Here is a 25,291-nt window from a genome sequence, read left to right on the forward strand (position 1 = left end):
GTAGAATCATTCACAAAATTTGATACAATAATTCTATGTGGAATACCAATTTGGAAAAAACCACTAATAACATGCAACAAATTTTCACTCTTCTGAAGTGAGCCTCATGAGTAGTCAACCTTGTTAAAAGTTACAATGCACACTGTTAAATCTAATTTGGTTAAAGGATTTCAATCAACCTATTAGGAGTGAGCCTTTTTATAGGACTTAAAAGTATTCCATTAGAATGTCACCCTATTAAAGGATTTAATAATGACTATTAGCTCAGCCTCAATACAAAGGATTTATCTAGAAGTAGTAGTAGTACTAGATTATAGATCTTTGTTCCATTCTCCGTCTTCTTGGCATTCAATCTCATTCATATTTGGTATCTTGTCCACCCCTTCAAGCACTCACCTCTTTAAGCCTTTTTTCTTAGTATGCCATTTGTAGATTCATTCCTTAAGCCCTTATATAAACCAATAATTCACTCCTCTAGCACTTCTTGTAATGCCGCACTAGGGAACCCAAAAGAAATTAACCTAAATTTTCACTAAGTTTTCTAACCATTTTTTTTGAAAGAGATAATTTAAATTAACAAAAACAAAAATAATGTAATAGAAGCAATAACACACACATAAGCACATACCATAAAACAAATTACAATTCTTAAGGGTGCCATGATGTTGAATCACATTTAAGTTTAATCAATAATAAAACAAATATATAGCACATCCACATTAAAGAATAAGTACAAGTATGAATCCATTTAAATAATATATAATTATCTCGAATGCCCCTTGGCAATAATCAGAATGCATAATCATCTATTTTATAGGTCATAGGGAATGAAAGGTTGAAAGAATATACATCATAAAATAGATTACACCATCTCTTAAGATCCATGAAATATAATACAACACAATAGGTATAACCATCCATCATAGTACACAAGAACATAATCAATGGAAATGCAAAATAGGGAACTCCAACCATGACATCAAACTATTGGATCTCAATGGAAAAAGTAAAAAGCACTACCACCCAACCTCATGGTAACCTAAAAAAGGTCCACTCCAACCATGCTAAGAAGATAGTCTCAAGTTGTAAATATGATAACAATTCAAAAAGTCAAAAGTAACATCTAGGTCAACAAAAACCTGAAAGCAATCTAACTCAAGGTATCAAGACATAGACGACATCTAAACTTAGAGGCAACAATTACACATAGGAAGTCTGCTATGTAAGTGGGAAGTATTATCGTATGAGCCAAATCTAAAGTTACCCTAGCAACCTCACTAGACTCTGACCCTCTTATGACTCTATGTGGCACTAGTATCCTTTCATACTAACAAAACATACTAACGAAGCAAGGTCACAACCAAGAATCCTTTGTTCTCCCATCCTAGTCTGTACTAGCACTCGAGGCATGGGTGAGGAAGAATAATGACTCTTGTTAATTCATTTTACTTGCATTTAATATAATGTTATCACTTATTAAAATAACCTACAATGGGTTACCTAGGTAGCCTCTTTACGGCTCTAGCTTCCATTGCAAGCCACTTCTCAAGAAGACATACATATAACCTACCCTAAGCTCAGTAAAAGTAGAAGGTCTCATATGACCATAAAAAACACATCAGTTCTTAAACAAGTAACTAGAAAGTATTGAAATATCACTAATCCAAAAATCATAGGTTTCACCAATATGAGCATGTTAACCTAACTAATCCAAAAACAAGTACACATAAACCAAATCAATGACATCACATGAAATCATAAAAAAAACAATAACTCTCAACCTCTGGTAGACATCTTGAAATTGGTCAACACTCTAAGTGAAACTCCAAAACCCAACACACAAGAAAGTATACAATTGGTGGTGTAGTTTCGTAGTTTTGTTTGGTTTTGAAAAAACACAATTTGAGTTAACAACAAGGTTCAAGTTTTCAGTTTGCTAAAGTCTACAATTTCCCCTTACAACTTAACCCATTTCACTTTTATATTTGGATGCGTATGTACCGCTAACTCATTAAAATGATACTACCTCCTTTAATCATTATAATATTAGTTTGCAGGATTATTATTAAATGATTAAAATAATAATTATCAATTTATTAATAAGATACTAAAATTATTAATAATTAAATTTATCAAATAATAATAATAGTTTAATTAAAATTTTTTGATAACATATAATATTAAATAGAATAATTAATAATGATAATCATAAAACTATATTAATTAACATTTATTAACATAAATTAAAAATTTTAAAAAATTAAAAAAAACTTAACATAAAAATGAATACCTTTATCAAGGCCCATCGGCGTGCAAGACTATAGTTTTTTGTAGTAGTCTATTCTTATCACAGTAGAGTACTGATTCATGAACAATAGTACCTATTTTGTGTGCAACAACTCTACTATCACTTGTCATAGGTAAGAGAAGGGTGGGTGGGTGGTTAGTGGTCCAATTAATATTTTAAAAAAATACTTGTTTATAAAAAACAAAACAACTCGTCCCCCCTTCAATTTAATATATTTTTTTTAATTTTTAAATTTTTACAAAAATTGTGAAGCTAAATTTGATAGGGAAAACCCAAATAAACAATAAAATTTTACATTTTACAAACCGATTTCCTTCACAAAACCCTACCTGATTAAAAATTCCATTCTATTAAATTAATAGAATGAGTGTTTATAAATTCTCAATTCTCATATACACATAATCTTAGAATGAGGAACAATTAAAATATATGATAAGAGTTTCAATTTAATTAATTCATTCACAATGTGATCAAGAACGGAAAATCAATAAATTTCAGTACAAGGGTTTCAACCAAATCTAAAACTCTAAAAATTGATTTATCCAAACACGGAGAAGATAGAAAATTGAAGAATGGAAAACTACTATGCAAATAAGCCACAAAATTCTACCTAGATCTGATGGTAATATGACAACACATGGAGCATGCAAGTGTTTCCTTTTTGTTCTAAAACTCTTCTTCTCATAAAATTTTTCCTCCAAAACCTAGTCCTTGAGAAATGAACTCTAAATTACTAGTAATAAGTTTTTCCCCAATTTAGGGATTTGATTGTGCAATCACATGAAAAGACCTTTATTGTTTAATTATATTTTAATATTTATGCACAACCTTTTTGCTATTTAATTAAAATATCTTTATTAAATAATTTTATTTCTCTCTTTAATTAATTCTTGAGATTTTTTTGATAAAAAGTATTTATTAATGTAAGTAATAATAATATTTAGCATTTATTAAAAAATGAACTCCAAATATATTACTATTAAATCAAATAAATATTATACAACCCAAAATTAGACTCTAACTATATCTTTAAATTTTTATTCAATTAATTTGTTAATTAATTACATATAATTAAATATCAATTCTTTCTTATAAATTTTCATTAAAATAAATCATCAATTCTTCTTTTAATTTGATTTAATTATAACAGCAAATAATCATAGACCCATAGAACTAAAATGAAAACTCATAATAAAGTACAAAAAACTAGATCGAACTCAAGGGTTATAAACATGAATTTACATCACTTGATGAATTCAGAAGGTAAACCACTTAGATTCTTGCCGTGCTTTTTAGGAAAAATTGTTTAAGGATAGGATTCAGCCTCAAGAGTTATCTCCCCTCTTACCATTGAGATATTATGGTAGGGTATGCTCATCTTAGCAATTCAGGAAAGTTGATGTCCGATACCTGTAATCTACATAAAATCCACACATGTAAATACACATATATTCTAAACTAAATAAGTAATGACAAGAAGTGGTGTATCAAGTAGATCTCGACTAGCAGGTGACCATGATTCCCTCCCTCAACCATATTAGAATAATCATATATAAATTAAACATATAGGTATATGATACACATGAAAGTATGGGGTAAGTATCAATAGAAAACACATATGAATAATCCATCTAACTATCATCATCAAATAATTGGAATCACTATATACAATCATCATCAAAGCATAATCATGCATACATGAAATAACTAGTACCAAAGTAATGTCATCATATAATTAAGTAAGTAAGAAACAATATCCAGAAATCTAAAAATCAAATACCTCTAAACATCAAAACATAATCATAACTTTCGCCTAAAAGTGTTTGGCAATAATAATTGAAAAGGAAGCTAGGGGTAGGCACTATGCTTCTCTAGGCTTCAACAACCATTGTTTTTGGCTTTGTATCCCCTTATAGAGAGAATTTTAATATTTTTACACTTGATCACAATCACCCATGTTAGGTTTAGGTAAGATTCATTAAATCTAACCATCTTTATGTTTTATTCCCTCTAGAAACTTCTCTTACAATGCTCTTTAGATTAGCCTCAAAATGGTTTATCCATAATTCTATGCCACTAGATCATCATACTTATCTTCCTCACACTTCACACAATTCGAGAAGTAAACTATGTTTGCTCAAATTCATCAAATATTTGATTAAAATATTTTTTCCATCACTCAGCATCTACACTGTACATCACTCATCAATAATAGTTTTCTAATGCTTGAGAAACATTGGATTACTCAACATGAACTAAGTCTTCCTTTCTTGGCTTATACTATTATTTCCTAATGCTTAACAATCCATCATATCATGAATGCCTTATCTAATCTTAATGCTCCTTTTATATAACATATAACTCAATCTTACTCTAGGTACTCTTTTTATGCTTTCTTTTCAAATCTTCTTCATAAATCAATCAAATGATAGCATTCAGACCAAAAAGAATTTCTCTTGCCAACAAGTAATAGATTTTACATCATTGTCAAAATAATTATTTTTACATGATATGCTCCAAAACTTCAAACAATCCTCTCAACAATCTCTCTTACTTTAACAATCTTATCTCTACAATGAGAGAAAAGTTAGAGAAATGTCAATACTTTACCTTATTAGAAGGTCACTTACACAAAGTTTGCAAAGATCCCTTCCAATAAAACAGGAGCATTATCAATTACTGAAATACAAAAATATGTCATAAAGAAGTGCTAGAAAAGAAAGTGTGAGCTACAACACCTACCACCACAAATTTAACCAACCATTTTCTATCAAAGTTGTTAAGTAGTATGCTTACTATCTATTCTCTAAAGATCTACAAATATAAATAAAGACTATCAGCACTTGAAAAGAAAATCCTACAATGTTGTCCCCTATTCCAAGTTATACAATAAATAATGCAACGAGGAGTCTGATGGGATGCCCTATGTCATATTGATCAGAGATCTAGATTAAACTACAAAACCATATAAAGAAGCCATAAACTTGCAATGATTACAAGTGACAAAATAGAATAATACCTCAAGCTAGCCATAAAGATTACACACTTCAAAGATAAATGCCCTCAGATTACTCATATGGATAATCTTCAAACCCTATCTGGGTTTCATAAAATTCTCCTAGTTGTTTAATAATAAACCACAGATGGCTATTAAATTTTTTGTGGAAGAGTTATTGAAACCACCAATCTGAAAAGCAGAGTACCTACATCAAAATCTAATCTCGTTGTTTAAAGAAACAAAACAAGGTTCTTTGTTTCCATGTTTCAAACATACTAAACTGGTTACAGCCTAAGCTCGGGAGGACTTTTTTAATATTTTAAACCCACTAATAAACAAATAGATTGAATTTGATTTTCTAAATAATCCATAATAGATTTAAGTCTTCATTAATGAATACTTTCAAAATTTTAAGCCAAAAAACTTTAAACATATGCTTCATTTCTTGATAAATAGAATTTATCAAACTATAAAGCTGAATATAAACAAGACTTGAAGATTTTGGTCCCTTAAAAATACCCATCAAATTTCTATATAAGTTTAATATATTAACATGATAAAAGCCAGAGTCTATCATAGATTTCACCACATCATTATATTGCGTTATATAACAGACCAATGACATACCTAAAGACCTACTATATCCTAACCTGTGCAATTGGATATATATCAACTATTTCTTGTTGCTAGATACAAAAAATAACCATAGACCTAACCTAATGCTTCTTAGTGACCCTTATCACCTCCGAGATAGCATCAGTATCATCCAAGACAATGTTGGGAGGAAGTTCATACTGCATTTTGGCTTGGCTCATCTTTTTCAAGTTGAGGATACTAAAATCCAACACGTTGATATCATTAAAATCCACACTTGGCTGCACATATACCTTGAACATGTGAAGATAATTAACAACCCAGTCCGAGTTGCCATCCACCCTGATCCTACGCCGTTGTAGGAGGAAGTGAATACTGGCCTCCATATGTGTCCATTCCTTGCAAAAGGCCAGATTGTCCCTTACCATGAGAGATTGATGTTGGGGAGTAGTTTGTAATTTTTTCGTCCCCATAGGAAGGCCCATGTATTTCTCTGGGAATAGAATTCTAAATTTCTCATCAATGCTAAAGATTTATTTTTCTAACCCACACCTCTACATAGGGTTGAAGATATCTAAAAAAAGCCTGACTATGCTTACCCTTTCGATTTTAGCCCTAACCATGACACCTATGAAGGAGCCAATTATGGAGCTATTTGTCCTCCAAGTTGCCTCATAGTCAAAAACATCTTCCCCTATCGACATACTCACAACAAACCTGGTCATATCATCCACAGATATAAGGAGATGACTCCACCTTTCAAGTTTAACCTTCCCTAAAAAGGCCATTGTCCTTTTCTCAGTCACATGGTGTACAAAAACATTGAACTCCATCAATGCTGAGTGCAACTAAAAACTAGGAGAGAAAATCCTAAACCTTACAACCCAAAAACCCTCCAAATTCTACACTATGAGTCACCAGCTGGATCCCATCATAATCAGCTGAGGCTTGTGTAGCCTATTAATAACAATGACTGCTAGAGATCGGTGTAGCTCGCATATGCTCATATTGAATAATGGTGGCAACTCACATGCTTAGAAGTTTTAACTCATTGTACTCAGGCAATAGATGAGGAATTCTTAATTTCCTGACTCGACAATGATAATAACCCAAAATCCTAAAGCTTGATGATGCAAATATACATAATCTAAGTAGTAGGCTAAATAACAAACCTCAGTCTAGCTAGACCAATGAAAGTATGAACTGAAGACTTTGTATAAACACCAAGAGTGAAGGTGAAGAAAAAAGAAAATCGATAAGCCATATTCATTTATATATGAATATTTACCCGTCTTATATGGCATAGCTTTTTTAAAATTATTTTTATTGATAAGTTTATTTAAAGTTAAATTGTCTTAACTAGTTCTAAACTACATCTGTCTACTACTTTATCTTGACTAATTATGACTCATGATTGGTTCTAATTATGATAACTTTAGAGAAAGCTCTACAATAATAATAGCTATATATTAAATAGTTTTATTTTATTTATTAGTTAATTAATTAATAGATCTCCCTTTTTCTATTTTTAATATTATTATATTATTAAACTTATTATAATTTATTAATTTGTTTAAAATTACTTTTTATCTATTTATAGATATATGTCATTATCTATCTTAGTAAATTATGTCAAATGGCTTGCTCTAATAGCACAACTACTATAGGAGGATAAGTTAATCTAAGTTATAAACCAAGATCGATTCTCCATCTGCACCCTTGTTAGCAAGCTTGTCAGCAAATGAGTTACCTTCTCGAAAAATGTGACCAATTTGGATTTCCTCAAAATTTTCTAATAGAATTAGGACTTCTTGAAGTTTTGAGTTCAAGATCTAGTTAGGTGACTTTTGTTGTCTAATCGCGTTAAGGATGATCTAAGAGTTGCCTTCAATGAAAACTTTGGACAGTCCTAGTGTAAGGAAAAGTTGTAAATGTCTCTCAAGGACTTCTAATTCTGCCACGTTATTAGAAGATGAAGGAAGGGGGGATGCTAGCTTTTCTATCCAGCGACCACCCTCATTATTGATAATGCAACCTATACCAGCTATACCCGAGTTACCTCTTGCGGCACCATCAAAGTTCAATTTATACCAACCTGTAGGAGGAGGGGCCCACCTACATGTAGCCCTTGCCTCCTTATTTCTAGCTGAATATACCAGAGGCAGATTGATGAGCTTGGACTATTGTTTTTTCATGAGTCCATCCCAAAGGGAGAATGAACCTTCTTCATATAAAGTTTTCCTAATATTGGCATTAAGTACTTCCACTATAGATGCTTCTAGTTTGAGAAGAAATCTATCCCTATCTAGCTCTTTATCTTTAAAAATGCAGTGGTTTCTTTCCTTCCACAATTCCCATACCACTATGGATGGAAAAATGTTCCAGAGCTTGTTATAGACCCCATGGGCTAAATCCGTAGGCCATGAGCAAAGAAGCCCCTTAAGGGAATTCTAAAAATGGGTTGACCATCCAAGACGAGTCTTGAGCCATTCCTAGCAAAATAGAGCAAAAGGACAATTGAGGAATAGATTATCTATATTTTCACTATTTTTTTACATAGGACACACCATTGAGGGCCAATAATGCCAAATATTGAAAGTCTGTCCATAGTCAGAACTCTATTTTGAAGGGCGAACCATAAAAAGAAACCAGCTTTAGGAAGGAAAGCTGCATCCCAACACAACTTTAAAGGGATCTCCACCGAAATCCATTGTTGCGAATGGATGATGGCCTTATACCCTTGTTTCACACTATAGGTTCCATCCTTTGATCCAACCCAGATAAGAGTGTCCGATCTTTCAAATTGTTTTATGTTTCTATTAGAGATAATCTTTTCAAAGGCTACAACTAAATCTGCGTCTAGATCTAACCCATTCAAAGAATGCCACCTCCACTGCAGAGCCCCATCTGACACTTCCTTAGATTTATAATCCTCTACCTTGTTTCCTCATAAAGATGTTAGCCTAAGTTTAAGATTACCAATAATGGGAGAAGATTGAATTGGGGGATGCCCATCCTAAGAGTCTTCCCAAAATAGGGCTTTATCACCTACCGCCACATCCCATGTTAGATATTTGCTAATAATTCTTTGGCAATTTGTCATAAAATTCCAACACTCTGACCCTTTGGCAATCTTTCCATCTTGAACAAGGACTCCGAATCTATTGAGTTCAAATATTTATGATATAAAATCTTAGCCCATTTATGATCATATTCTTGATATAATCTCCAAACGAGTTTAGCTCCCAAGGCCTCATTTTGCCACTGAGACTTCTTGATCCCTAAAACCCCACATTCTTTAGGTTTACATAAATTATCCCATTTTATAAGGGCAAGTTTCTTGTCATCTTCTTTATCTTTCCAGAGAAAATTCCTCAGTTTGGCTTCAAATTTATTGGACATCCAATTTGAGAGAGGTAGAAAGGCCATAGGGAAAATTGGAATGGCCGAAAGGACCGATCTGATTTTAGTAATCTTTCCAGCCTTAGAGAGCCAATTATTTTTCTAGTTTCCAATCCTCTTATCCACCTTTTCAATTTTGTCTAGCCAAACTTTCCTATATTTCGAGCTCTTTTCTAGGGAGATACCCAAATACTTACATGTGAAAACCCCCTTTTTATATCCCATGATCCTACAAATCTGATTTCCATCATAGTGGGGGTATTCAAGAAGAAAATCTTAGATTTATCCTTGTTCACCTTCTGTCCAGAAGCATCCATGTAAGATTGTAAAATTTTTTGAAACCCAAAGCCTCTCGAACAGAGCTCTTGCCAAGGAGAATGGTGTCATCTACATACTCTTGGTGGGTTATGTTAGGGAGATTTCTGGTAACCAAAATTCCGTAGATCTTTCATTTTAGATAAGCATCGGAGACTGCTCTATCGAAAGCTTCATCCATTATAATGAAAAGAGGTGGAGATAGGGGATCTCCTTGTCTAATACCTTTGCAAATTTCAAAGAAGCCTCCAGGCATCCCATTTATAAGAATATAAATCTTAGGGGTGGAGATAAATTTGAAGATAAGATTAACCCATTGATGTAAGAAGCCGAAAGCTTCTAAGATTTTGCAAAGAAAACATCAATCAACCATATCGTATGCCTTCTATATATCTAGCTTCATAAACATGCATGCTTCCTTATCTATGGAACTAGAGTGAATGGTTTCTTGAATTATCAGAATGCCATCCAAGATAGATCTCCCAGGAACAAAACCTGTTTGTTCTTCTAAGATCAATTTTAGCATGAGTCCCTTGAGCCTATTAGCCAAAAATTTTGAGAAATTTTTATAGATGGTATTACACAAGGCTATAGGATGAAAGTTGCTAGGATGTTCCAGCCCATCCTTCTTAGGGATCAAGGTGAGGAAGAAATAGTTAATTCCTGTCAGCAAGGAACCACCATTCTGCGATGCTTCAATCGCTCTCCATAAGTCCTCCCTTAAAATGTCCCAACATTTTTGGAAGAAGAGGCTTGAAAACCATCAAGCCTAGGAGATTTTTCTAGGCTCATACTAAAGACCACATTTTGAACCTCGTCCAAAGTTATTGGTCTATTTAGATTTTTTGGTCTTTTGATGTAAACGATTTTGGAATAAATTTAAGCATTCGAGACTGGGCCTCCCTATTTGAACCTTCATAGTTGTTGAGTAAACTTTTAAAATGTGAAACTAGCATGTCTACTATTTCTTGGGGATTCTTTGTATGCAGTCCCAGTAGAGTCGTAATGCTAGTGATTTTCTTTGATGATCGATTATGAATAGTAGAATTATGGAAAAGCTTTGTGTTGCGATCTCCTTCATCCAACCATTTCTCCTTGGATTTTTGTCTCCAGAAGGTGTCCTCTTCAGAGAGGATATCTTCCTGTTTCGAGAGAAGATCTTTTTCTAAAATATAGTTCTCATAATTCATACCATATCTTATAATATCCTAATTCAGATTTTTAAGTTTTTCTTCAATTTCCAACTTTTCTTTGAAAATATTATTGAAGTACTCTCTATTCCATCTTAAGATGTTTTCTTTCAACAGTTTGAGCTTTGAGATAAAGACGAACAATTTAGACCCATTAAAACTCACTTGAGTCCACCATGTCCTAACGAGTTCAAGAAATTTTGGATCTTGAAACCACATCTTTTCACACTTGAAGGGGTTTCTAGGGGGCTTAGATGGTTCAAATATCTCCATACATATAGGGAAATGGTCTGATCCTGCATAAGGCAGGACAGAGGACTGGAAATCCTTGTTATAAGTAGTGAGATTACCTACTATAAAAAAATTGTCCAGCTTGTCCGAAATATAAGCATTTTCCTTTCTTTTGTTATTCCATGTATATATACCATTATTTGATGGATTTTCTAACAGATAATGTTTATCAATCAATAATTTGAAATCTATAGATGAGAGTGTAAGATGTTGTGAACCTCCTACTTTTTCATCCAAACTTACAATGGTGTTGAAATCGCCTCCTAAAATAATCAGACTGTATTTGTATTCTAATATCACTGTACTTAATTCATCCCAAATAGCTTTTTTCCCTGTTATGTTGTTAGGACCATACACATTAATAAGAATAAATTTAGTGTCTGATTTTAAACTTTGAACATTAACACACATCCAATTATTGCTATTCACTAGATATTTCAAATCTACTTTCTTTGAGTTCCAAATGATTCCTAAACCACCAGAGGCTCCTATTGCCTCTAGGAAGACTGAATCCCAAAGACCTAATGATTTATTTAATTTAGTGCCTTCTAACTTGTTTAATTTTGTTTCTTGTATTAAAATTATTTATGAATTAAAGCTCTTTAGATATTGTTTGATTAACATTTTTTTGCTAGGGGCATTTAGTCCCCTAGCATTCCAAGTTGTAATCCTCATGGTGACTTGGGAAGGCACTTCCCCTTCCCTGTATTTAGAAGCTCATCAATTTTCCTCTGTTCCTTGGCTAGTCCTTCAGACTCTCATAGCTCCTTCAATGATTTCCTACCCCTTTTACCTTTAGGCTTACCATAAATTGGAGAGATCAAACCTTCTTGATTTATTTGTAATCTGAGTTCTTGCTGATACACACCTGAATCTTGTACTATTATCGAGATGCAATTCTCTGTTCTTTCAAACTCTTCAATTTCTAATTCTCTACATATCTTATCCCCGAGGCCATCCTTCTCCAAATCATCATGATCTAATTCTGTCAAATTTTCCTTGCTTGTGCTGCCCTCCTCTTCACTTATTTTTTATTATTCCCAATATGTTTCTTCTGCTTCATTAAACTATCCTCCATCTCAATATTTAATATATCCCTTTGAAGATCCTCAATCATGTAATCTCCTCCTCCCAATTTGATATTTTTTTGTACCAACATCTCTTTTTGAGAGGTAGTGTTACTGTCTATGTTGTTAAAGACCTATATGAGTTCCTCTGCTAACTGCTGAAGACTATCATTATTAAACTTTGACACTCCTACCTCTGGAAAAGAGTTTAGATCTCTATTTAGAAAGTGATAAAACTCTTTGATAATGGATCCTTTTGAATTTCTATCCTTAGACCGAGTTTCTGGCTGGTCCTCCCTTGGAGTGAAAAGCGAAGTGGGTTGCTCATTAGGTGTTTACCAGAATTTAGAAGTACTTTTGAGATCTTTGTTTATCAGAATAGAGGACTCTACCTCAGGGTTAATGCCAATTTCCAACTCCTGAGAAGCTTGATTACCTACCCTTGAAGATAGTTCTTCCATTCTAACCTTGGGTGAGGAAAAAAGAAGATCATTTTCTGCCTTGAGAAAATCATGGACATTTTTTAGATTTGAAGCTTTTAATTGTGACTTTCCTTGTTTGTCATTTCCTTTGTTCCTGTCAAACTCCTTCAAATTCACCTGTGCTGAAGGGCCCTTTTTGGTACATATTTTTGAATGATTCCTTCCTCTTCCATCTCCCATTTCAATGCATCCCTCTTCATGTTCTAATATATCAATATAATTCACTTTTTCTTGCTCTATATTTTTACCCGTGGTCCTTGTTGAAGGTGATACACTCTCCTTTGAGACATTATCTACTTTATCACTATTTGTTTGCTGCTTTCGTGAGCAATCAAGTTTACCAACCTTGTTTTTTCTTGCCTTCTTACCTTGTTTATCTGCATCCTTTTTCTTATTTCCTTTCTACCTCTTTGAGGGTGTTCCATCCAAATTGATCTATGCATGCTCTTTTGGATTAGAAACTATAATCGATTTAAGTCTTCTTTTCCCTGGTGAAACCATTTTCGTGTCTTCAAATTTCATCCTCTCATTCTGATCATCTTGAGATTGAAATTTTGCTAGAGAAATTTGGTCTTCCAATGCTCTAAGTCTTTTGTTTTTCATTGCTCTCATCCAAGGAAATTTGCTTCTAAAATCCATGGTAAGGGGGAGGATTTTGGGCATGATTTTATGAAGATCATCAAATCTTAATATATCCACTATCTTCTCTTTGTATAACTAAAAATTAATATCATAAGTTTCTTTACTGGTTATAAATTTTTAATTAAATTCAGTAGGATGATTTAAACTTACATTGATCAACATTTTGACATTATTACAGCAATAGAAAGATGCATCTATACCTCTAACCTCTCTTACGGTAGACCCTATAGATTTAATGATATCTTCATGAAAAAGCTCTAGAGGGAGAGATGAAAAAAAAAAATAGGAGGACATAAAGCATTCTACTTGTTCTCTATTAAAATTATGAGACCAATCTATAAATTTAACACAATGACTATTGAAAAAACATTCAAAAACTAAGAGAAACTCTTTTTTGACGGATTCATCAGAGCATTGTAAAAAGAGAGTATTGTTTGAGAAGGAGGAGATACTTACTTGATCCTTGCAATTCTCCTCCAACTAGTTGAGTAATAAAGGGAGCTCTTTCCTTGGTCCATTCCATATAGCAAAGATTCCTCTCTTGAGACATTTATACCAGGAGGCTTTGACTTCTTTGCTTGAAATTCTGACACATTCATTCTCCAATTTGTGTAGGGATGACCTAAGAGGCAGACTAGGGTTGAGGGGAGGGGATTGGTTATTTCTTCTGCAGTGCTAGAGAATGTAAGAGCCTAGAGAAACTGACCTAGTGGATATCCTTCTAACCTGAGGTGTGGACGGGTGAGATGGATCCGATAAAGAGGGCAAATATTTGAATTTAACCTGATGAGTAGATCTTGTTAAATTGAAGATGTGAATTTGGTTATCTAAGTGTTCTATAGTGAAGATCTAATGATTAGGGTTCTTGATTACCTCTATGTGAGTGATGGGGATCATCAAAGCGGAGTCCTGCGCAAAATTTATTATATTTCGACCTTCATGCCCTCTAATCCGTTGCTAGCTGCGAGGAATTTTTGCATCAAAAGTTTAAAACTTCAAATCTATTACCAGTGTTTACTACAAATCTTTTATCATAAGTGGATTGGGCATCCTTCTGTTGCCATTTTTGGGTGTTGGCTATAAAGGGATTCTGCCAATTCATCCCCTAGCCACTAGAAAACCCATTCCTTCTCTTTTGCCAAGATTTCCTTTGTGAATATTTCATGGGCTGAAAATTATTTTGCATTTTTGCATATAATCAGAGCAGAGCATTATATAATATAATATTAATTATGAGCTTGACTACATGCTATTTTTATCACCAATATAATAGAACTTAAAATTTAATTAGGAGTCTAAGATTTCTCTTATCTTTTTATTTGAATTTAAACCAAGTCTTATTTGAATTTAAACCAAGCTTTAGACTACAATGCTCCCCCATACCTAATCAAGATTTGATACAGATGTAGAAAATATAAAAATATAACCAATTTATTAAAACTTATTACGTGATCTCTATTTATAGAGAGTTGGTGTAACATGAACCTTTTTGAACAATAAAAAGTAAATGCTAGACTTTAATAATACATTCTACATGGAGGTCATATGAATAAAGAAACTATGTGAACAAACTAACAAATAAAATAAACATTGTAAACTTGAAAATGAATAAAAATGTTTCAGAGAGGATCATGTAGAGCTGTAACTACAACTAGTATTCCATGTTATAAAGGACAAATAGAGGAGGACTCAGATGAAGATGATTATACAATTGAGATTTTGTTCTCTTTCTAGTCTCTTGGATTCAAAGTAATGTGTCAATGGTGTTGTGAGTTGGAGATGTATGCCTCTATAGCCTTAAGTTGTTACATCTACTTTTATGGTTTCTCAAATAATTCTCAATCTGGAACATAAATTTCTTGGTTGAGTTTGAGGAGGGAGTTAGGCTGTGTTGTCTCTCTTCTAAGCTTGGAGTGGTGTAGTTGCGTTAGGAGGACCTTTTTGTCCTTTCTAAAGCATTAGATTTTGGAGGTGTTGGGTAGGTGCCAAGTGTTTTCATGATAGTAATAAGTAAGGGGGATCTTTGATCCTTTTTATGCAGTTTCTTTGAGGGCTTCCAGCTTGTCAAGGGAACCCACATGGTGCTTGGTTTATCCATCTCTCTCACTCCCTTTTTTTGGGATAGTCTATGGAGCATTTGGTATTGGTTTTAGAAAGGGGGTTTGATTCCCTACCACTCATATGGTTTATTATAATGCTCTATCTCTTTGGTCCCCTACTGCTCAACTAAGGAAGATCCTATTTTGTGGTGGGATTTCTCTCCAGAGAGAAGTTGAGACTCTATGTATTAATGGTTTTAGTTTGTAGATTCTATGATTTGGAATTATATTTATCTATATTTATTTTAGATATATTTCAATGGAATGTGTTTTCTCTTCCAATGTCCCTTCCTAAACTCTATCCCCTTATGATGGATTTGATCTCTTCTAGAGGAAGATTTCACATGTTGGCCTCATAGCTCAACAAGACTCTGTTCTCTTTGTGGAAACTTCCCACTAAGGGGTATGATCCCTTTGAGGTGGAGACTCAGCAAATTTTGGAGCCTTAGTGTTTACCTATTGAGGTTAGGAGTGGGTTTCCCACTATTTGGGCCTCTTTCTGATAGCTAGGTTCCTTTCAAAATGTAGTTTGTCTCCCCATTCTCTCTTAGGAGGAGAGGCTTTTTTTGTTGAAACTGGGGAGATGTACCATTTTATTTGGGGGTTTGTTTATGTTTTTTTTTTAATCCATTTCACTATTTATGGGGGTCTATTATATGGTTTCTTTTTGAGTTTCTATTTAAGGTAGAGTGTGGTTACTCTTTAAGAGTTTGCGAGGGGTTTGTTTTAAATTTTAAAGGGTGTCATTTGGATAGAATTTGTTTTTGGTATGGAAGACAAGGTAGTTTTGAGAAGCTTGGAAGGTTCAAGATCCTAACGAAAATCCTTAAAGATTTGGGGTCCTTCTAAAAACCCTACAAGGTTATAGGTTCCTTTCAAAAACCGGTGTGAGTTAGTTTATAGGGTTACCTCTTTAACCAAGGTTTTAGTTAGTTTTGTTGTTGCACTAAAGTTCTTCTTGATGTTACAAGTCAAATACACAATTTAATTAGACTACATATATTATTTGCAATATTCCTTTACACTATTGCATGTGAAGTAATACTACCATAATTAGATGCAAATATATAGGAAAATAGAGGATTTTATGGTTAGTCAATATAGGCTCGAAACAAACTTTATAATATAGTTGTACAACTAATTTCAAATGTAGAGTAGGTTAAAAATATTGCACTCATTGAAAATAAATAGATATGTCATATCATATCATACATTTTTCTCTATAATCTAGGCTAGTCATCTAGGAATTATGAAAGAAGAACATTAGAACATAGGGTTTTCTTTCTTTAAGTTTAATAAAATAATCAAAACTAAATATGGTACTATAACAATTTCCTACATATTTACACATGAAGATTTTTACATATAAGCTTAATCATTTATATTGATACCTAAAAAAATATTTATATATAAATTCCATATTGTATACATGCTAGCCTATAATATAACCCCTATTTCAATTATTTTTAGTAAACAATAATTTTGACAAGGAGCAAGAAGACAATTTTAACCACCCCAAGATCCCCATCTTCCTAATGTTTGACTTCTTACACCTTAGTCTCTTCCAAGAAATTCACACATAAAACATTATTCACATATTAAAAAAAAATGGTTTTTATGATTTCTTGGTCAAAAAATAACAAATTGTAGATTACTAAAAATGAGAATCTAAGGTTTGGTTGAGATAGATTGTTGGTAGAATTTTTCTTCAAGTCTTTATTCCATGAACTAGGGAGGATGTTGTGGTGTAAGTCAAAGATCTTCACATATAGTAAAGAATATACAATAATTAATTATTTTGTGAGCCCTATCCTAGATGAAGGTTGTTGTATTGTTGAAAGGTGAAATCCTAGGTCTTAGTAGTTTGTTTCTACAAGTATCTTTTAATAAAAAAATGCTAGAACTGAACTTTGACATTAATAATTATAAAATGGAAATTTTATAGTAATTTAGTTTTGTATGAGGTATAATTCTCCCATTAGTCTCATAGATTTTAACTATAGTCTCTTGCACCATCCTTTTTAGTCAATTTAAAGTAAGTTATTTACTAAAGTTGAAGCTCTAAAATAGTTATTCACCTATGAATGGTAGAAAGAGGAGGTTAAATTAGAAATAAATAAACAAAAGCATGTTAGGATGGTGGCTTCTAATACAATTTCATTCTTAACAACTCCAAGACATCTTATAGGTGTATTGTTCTCATATCTTCATTATGACTATAATCTTATTGTCTATTTGTTGTAAGATGAAATTATTTTATATTGAATAACATATGTTGTGTGATTAAACACTTTTGTCTATCCCTAATTGTATTTATTCCATAGTCTACATATAAATTGTGACACTTAAAATAATAAATTATAAGATTTAATACTTGTATTATATATATACATATATATTCTTACTTTTGACATTTTACCTTATTTTTAACCACATATTAAAATTAAGAATTATAGCATGGCAATTTTTTAAAACATAATATCTTACATTATTAAACAAATATGCAAATTATTATACAAATTATTGTTCCATAAATTCGAACCATCATTATTAGAAATGCTACTCATTTGGACCGGTTACAACTCTTAACCTGTAAGCTTCCATTTGTTATCCAAATTAGGCCGCACTGTTTGTGATGTCACTCGAATGACTTGTGTCATCTCCATCTTTATCATCTTGTGTTGTATTTATAACATGGAGAAATACACTCTTTTGAAGAATATTAAAATTGCATCGAGTGATTTCATCTGGAGGAATGTATTCAATGCTCTGAACCTGAAGATTCTTAGACCACCACTGACGAATACCGTGATGATGACTGAAAAAATGTCTAGCTACCGTAATCACCTTTGCTTTCATGCTTTCATGAACCAAGTGACTTTTCTGCTCATATATACCCTTCCACACCTTAAAATAGTGAAGGTAAGTGAGACAAATGGGATCCTTTTCCTTCACATATAAATTTGGAACCGAATCACTATAGCTAAGGAGATCATTGCACAAATCAAGCAATTTTCTCTCGTCTTTCAACCCCATCTCAATAGTCAAAGCTTCAGAGGTACCTTGAATAAATTTGTTAATTTCTTCCAATTGATTGCAGTGAAAGGAAGGAGGATGTTTACTTGTATCAACTAAAATCTTTGCGATCCTTTCAAAAGCTTTCAACTGAGGGAATGCAGGAGAAACGAATGGAGGATTGAAAAAATGTGCTTCAAGGTCATGTCGTTCATTCCTCTCCAATTTTCTTGAAATAGCTAGTGCAATCGCAGCTCCCAAAGAATGCCCTGCTATCCAAACATTTTTGTGTCCATTCCTCTTAAGACATTCTTTCAAGAATTGTAAACCATTATCAACTCTGCCAAGGGATTCAAAGTGTGCAGTGGCTACCTTCAAATCAAGCATCAAGTTGGATTTGCAATGGAGTTTCCCACTCCATTGCAAAACAGCTCCATTTATAGATTTGTCATGGTTATCAACTATTGTTTCCTTCACGTCAAATTGAAGCAAGCAACATAGTTCACTGGCCTGATTTGGATTTGTTTCAAGCAGGTAAACAATTTTCACTATGCCTGCAGCAATACATCTCCTGTGCACTGGATCCTCCCTGCACACACTCCTGTTTTATTTTGAAATTATAAAACAGCTATATTTTATTTTAATAATAATAAATAAAAAGCTAATCGCAGCCATTCGGTCGGCTAGATAGAATAATAAAGCATGTTAGAAAAGTTGTTGATTTTGTTTTATACAAAATCATTCAAGTAGAGTAATTATTCTGTATTATTGTTTTAGACATCTTTTTCATAAATTAAAATGTGGCAATTTATATTATATTTTGTTAAATAATTTACATGTATAATTTAGTGAAAATGAATTAAAAAATAATATAAATAATACAAAATGGTTTCTGAATTTGAGTGGGGTCCATTATCATATCTTTCTATCTTCTCACAATCAAATCTAAAAACGAATTTGTATTCAAATTGATTGTGAAAATTGAGTATTATTAATATAGAGAATAACTAACTTTAATTTACTAATATAAACAATTTTAATAATAAATTAACAAATACAATAAGATGATATAAAGTAAACATCCATATTATAATTTTATTAAAAATATCAATAAATATTGAAGATGATTAATTTTTACACATAATTACTATCAAAATTATAATTTAGTTAAGCACAAAGGAACAAAGGAATCAACAAACTTATCAAAGGATCCAAGAAAGTTAAAGATAATGTGTTAATGTGCGTGTCTTTATTCAATCTTTGGACGCCTTGAATTCCTCATCAATGTAAATTTTTTCCTTCTTTCTTTCTAAAATTCCTATGCTCGGCTCCATAAACAGAGAGTTGATTAAAACAAAAGATGATAATGTCAGAGTCAAATAGAAGAAAAGATGATAAATACAAAAAAATACTCATAAGGAATGGAAATATTTTTTATATTATAGAATTCAAACAACTTATTAAGAAGATAAAAATAATATACATTAAATAGAAGATGTAAACTCACTGATTTAAACATAAAAATAGTAAGTAAACTTCAATACAACTATATATTAAAACAACTATACATACATTATTCGAAATGACTAACAATAAATATTGCATGTGAAAAATAACCTTTATTCCTAATTATTAATTCTTTATTCTTTATAATATGTACTACTGTGATACTTTTTTAATTTTTTTTTTTGTCTGAATTAATCATTCTTTAAATTTCTTTATGAAACTAGTACTTTGCATATTAATATTTTCTAAAATTTGATTGGGTGAACTCATTTACCTCTTATATTGACCCGACTTGTTTTTTTATTAAGATAATGTGATTCACTAATATTTAATAATAGTTTATTATGTTTTTATCTTTTATTTTCTTATAATATAATTTTTTCCCTTCAATTAAAAATATTTAAAAAAAAATATTGCTTATATTACATAATTGTTTAGGAAATATTATTTTATATTATTATTGTGAATATATTATTATTTTCATTTTATAATTTATTTATCATATATATACAATAAAACATATATAGCAAGTACTAAGCCAGTATGTGGTAGTTGTTAATAAATTGCTCCAATAAAAAATCTCCTAAATCTACACATGAATTATAGAGTAAGCTATAGAAAACTCATGATGGGCGGTGTTTTTCAAACAAACAAAAAAGAATTAAAAAAAGAGCTCTTCATGAGCTGGGCTCCCGACCTTTTGGCAATGAAGTTGAAAAGAAAAGTTTAAATTAAAATTTGAAATGGAGGCTTAGAAACATAAAACAAATAATATATTATATGGAATAGAGTAAATAAAAGGTATATGGTGGAAACATTAGTTTCATTAATTTTTTTGAAATATGTATTGAAAAGAACACTAAGCATCTGTTAAAGTTTAAACAAGGTCAAATTGTAATTGTACAACTCTAGAAATATTTAAAAATCAATTTATTTAATTTTAAGTTTTGATATTGAATGTTGAATAATATAGTGTCAAATTAATTGATATATTTTTTGAAAATAAAAATATAAACTAATGAAAAAATAAATAAAAAATACATAAACGTAAAATTTCAAAACTAAATATATTCAAAAAAATAAGTTTATATAATCAATGTTATAAGTTCTATCTATAAATAAATTTACATAATGATATTATCTATTATTGTGTTGCATGCAAAGGTTTGATGCTCTATAGGTATGATCAAGATAGTACAACTAGTTTCAACTCTTAAACAAATAATGAAATTTTACTACAATAAATTTTGTCATAGAATAGATATACCATGGTGTTCTAGAATTATAGGATACTTATCTTAGATTTAAAATTAAAAATATTATTCAAAATCATTTGAGTTTCCATTTAATTTCCATTTATTAAACTCATACCTTGCATGTATAATCACTTATATCTTGTTCCCTATTTTCTTAATGAGGAGGAATTATTATTTTAAAATTTGTTGAAATAATATAAATAATATCAAGAAAATGTAGGAGGAAAATTAATAGAATATACATATATATTAATAACAACTCACTCTTTGCATGTACTTCATAATAATTTCACATTATTCATTTAATTTGTCAACAATAGTGGTGGTCTTTGAAGGTGTAAAAAAGGATTTGGATTCCTTGAACCAAAAATAAGTTTGAGTGAATTTCATAGATTATTTAATTAAAAAAAAATTCCCTGTCAAACAACCTGACAAAATTTATTCATTTATTATTATTGATGACTTCTATTTTTATCTTTTTTCATTTCAGAAAATAGGATCTATCCCCACAAAATTGGTGGGGGCAATGAGAATTCAAAAATTAGAAAGATGAAAATAAATTAAAAAATAATTTTCTTAGAATCTTAGCTTTGTATAAGTTTTTGACATAAAAAAATACTGGGATCTATGGGGAACATTAGTTCCCTGCCTTATATAAGGTAGGCACTAATAAAGAACTTAGGGTGAATTGCTGAATTAAAAGATTCCCAACTTGTTTGAAAATCAATAAGTCAATATTTTAATGATTAGTAGTCTTCAAAATGATTACAAGTTCATTGCATATTTTTAGTTTCATTCGCGTAATTAAGTATCTCACTTAGGCTTGGGATTTTATGGTCAACTTACTGTTTATGATGCTTTGTTGGAGTGATAGATTTTGAAATGTTTTGGTAGTTACAGAGTTCCAACATAGTTTATGTGGAAGATATATTAATCAACATTAGACTTCTTAATTAGCACAAGCCAAGAAAGGCAAATACACAATGGCTTGGTTACATTCGTGAAAATTTTAGGAATGCGTAACCTAAACAACTAAGGATTACATGACTGATATAATATGAACCATGACACTAATATTCATACAATTTCCAAGCACTTAAAATCATTTCAACAAACACTTAAAATGTTTTCAAGAAATACAAAGTCGTTTCGAGAAATACAAAACCATTATCTTATGAATAGTTACCTCCTTGTATGCCTTTGGAAGAAACTCTTGAATGCAGTTTAAAGCCATCCTTCCTGCTAGAAACAACAATACATATATAAAAACAATACATATATAAGAATGAGCAAATACCATATTTAAATCTCAAGACAACTTTCTAAGATGATTTTCTTAAAGGAGAATGATTAAAGAAATCACATCTACAAAGCTGATATAATGATATAAGGACTGAAAAGTAAACCCCAAACCATAACTTGCTTAGCTCTCCCTTTATTACTTTAGTCATTGTTTTGTACTTTTGATCTAGAAAAGTCATTCGATCATAACTTCTTATAAAGATAAAATGCTGAATTCATTCCAGTTCTGTTAAAACAATTAAGTGTGATTTGAACAATTTTTTTATTAATGTGTTTTGATGCAACACTTTGAAATGTCAAATTAGCTTAAAGATCTAGGATAATGCTGCAATTTATTAAAGTTTTTATTCTACATTGAAAGTATTTTCAATGTCATTTGTCATATGCAATTTCCAAATACCAAGTTTAACTATGGAGAACTTGAGCAAATCATAGGATATTTAGCTAGTGCATAGAATACCCTAAACTTGTGGTTTATAGTTTTAATGCACAAATTTGTTAGAAAATAAATAAATAATCTTCTAGTACCTAAAATTGGCACAGATCAAGAAGTCTCTAGAATGCAACAAAAAAAAAAATGCAGCGGCCCAGTGACCTTTCCGTAGCATACTCATTAATATTGTATCAGTCTTTAATGCTATTATATACATTTTTATGATGAGTTTGATTATAAATAGAATAAGCCATGCCTGCTGCAGATCACATATTTGGATTCCTTAGATTCTCCTCTCAACTGCAAGAGACCAATGATAAATACACCATTCTTTGAAAAGAATCAGACCTCTTGTCTTATATTTGGGGAGTATGAAGTTGTATCAGTAAATAATGACTCATCACAATTATAGCAGTCATCTTATTCTTCATCTCATTTCATAACTTCATGTATAGGATTGAAAGCTTCATCTACTGTATCATAATCTCGTACTTTGACTTGTGATACAAACAACTTGCGGTTGTTAATTGATGCATATAATTCTTTAAATTTTATTGCAATGTAATAGTATGCATGATTATCTAGTGAGGAATTGTTATGATGTGCCTTGACATGACTGAAATCCTTAAAACAATCACACATTGTAAGAGGAGCTATGTTGATTTTCTCTTCAAAAACATTAAATTTGTTGAGTAACAACACACAAGGTGTATTCTTATTCTTGAAGCAATGGTGTTTTACGACATTCTCAAACAAATATTTTCTCGAGATCATCTTGTTTCTGAGTGGGCCATTATCTTCAGCCTACAACTGGTCATAATCACCAATGCTAACACAGAATATTAAAGCCCTTGCATCCTCAAAGGTTTCTAGCCACTTGCAGCCTTCATTCAAGCCTTTGGAATTCAACCTAATAAGCTGGCACCTCACAGGAGGAAAATGTAGCTTGAATAGTCGGGTCTCTCCATAGCTTTTCAACCACTGGTGCATACTCACATGTAGCAGCTGGGAAGAAAGCACCAAAGTCTCCCATTGCCATGATTTTCAAAAGCCAATCGCAAAATTTGTTCAACCATTGGTTGCTAGCAAAACTATTTTGGGTAAGAATTCATAGAGGATAATATCCCTGATCGTCTACTTTCCAGAAATCTAACCATTTAACCAAATTTCTGTGATGGATTCTTCTAGTACTTTGGACCTCCCTTCTCATGCTGGCATCCTCTTTCATTTCAGACATTAATTGTATTGTTTTCAGGGTGAATTGTTAACCGGAAGGCAGCTGTACTCTATCCACAACCCGTCTGCCCCCTTTCCCTAGTATATATTTTTTGCCTAGATATTAGGTGGCCTACAAATATTGCTATAGCTTTGAGGGTAATTCTAGGGGAAAACTCCAGATGAGGGCCTGGTATTGGGGCACAAATGCCTACAAAGATATAAATGTCAACTACTAACAAAGAAGTAAACACGACTGATCTGATGATATCGAGGACTATATAAACCATGCTGAGATGTTTGATTTCCTTGTTTGAGATAGGAATGTTGCCCCGACAGTTACATTAACTGTTTTCATTCTTTACTACACATAGATCTGGATTGCCATTGAATGAGCTTGAGGATGAATTCCATAACTTCAACCATGACTTGGGTGTGCATCCACTGAGCTTATTATTTGAGATGTTTACTATATCGAGGAACAACAGCCTGTCAAACGCAGACGGAATGATGCCAAAAAGATTGTTTGATGAGATGACATGAAACTACTATTTTAAATGAATTATGTGGAAAATTTATTCTAGGCATCCCTAAAGAGGTCTTCATAGACGCTGCCAGCTATATCTCTAGATTGACAAGTATTTATCTATTTCCACATCTAAGTGAGTGCTTTCATGAAAATTAGTATTTGAAAGTGCATCTAGAAATCAATTTTGGGGTACCAGATAATCAATCACATGAGCATTTCTAGAAAGACACACGATTTATTTTGTCTTGTCCTTAGAAGATTGCTTTTAAATTGTGTTTCAATTAACCCCAAAGGTTATAAGCTATCCCATTTATGTTTCAGACAAGTGTTCTTGGAGCTTATAATTTGTCATGGGAAATGATAGTGATGAAAGTGAATATGAAATTCATGTGAATATGGATGATGATTTGGATGGGTGCTCCTACTTTCTTAGAGTCATGGAGGGAGATTTTGTGAAAGACTAGTAACACCCATGATGCTACAAATTTCCTTTTTCTTTGTGAACAATACATATTGTGATGTGTAAGACTCATTTTGTTTATTTTATCGTAGAGTATTTTAGTTGCATTTTTAAAAAAATTGACTAAGGAGATCAGCATAAATCAAAAGTGACAGAAGGTGACACAGGTGATTGATGAAACTAGTCT

At 31.8% G+C, this 25,291-nt stretch overlaps 1 protein-coding gene across 1 annotated transcript; it reads right to left on the reverse strand.

Moving 5' to 3' along the window:
- Positions 1–18,004: 18,004 nt before the first annotated feature.
- LOC149546569 (GDSL esterase/lipase At4g10955-like) lies at positions 18,005–23,939 on the reverse strand. Its single transcript, XM_089794000.1, has 2 exons — positions 23,893–23,939; positions 18,005–19,004 (listed from the first exon to the last, which is right to left on the reverse strand). The coding sequence occupies exons 1-2, from the start codon at positions 23,937–23,939 to the stop codon at positions 18,005–18,007; spliced, it is 1,047 nt and encodes a 348-aa protein (XP_089650126.1).
- Between the last annotated feature and the right edge of the window lie 1,352 nt (positions 23,940–25,291).

This window comes from Cupressus sempervirens, chromosome 7, assembly GCF_028749045.1.
Source record: "Cupressus sempervirens isolate cs-2001-9-10 chromosome 7, ASM2874904v1, whole genome shotgun sequence".
NCBI lineage: Eukaryota > Viridiplantae > Streptophyta > Pinopsida > Cupressales > Cupressaceae > Cupressus > Cupressus sempervirens.

Coding starts and splice junctions, on each gene's coding strand:
- LOC149546569 (XM_089794000.1), bottom strand. CDS start 23,939: ATGGCAATGGGAGACTTTGGTGCTTTCTTCCCAGCTGCTACATGTGA. Junction 19,005..23,892: donor TTCCCAGCTGCTACATGTGA/GTATGCACCAGT, acceptor AAAATAAAACAG/GAGTGTGTGCAGGGAGGATC.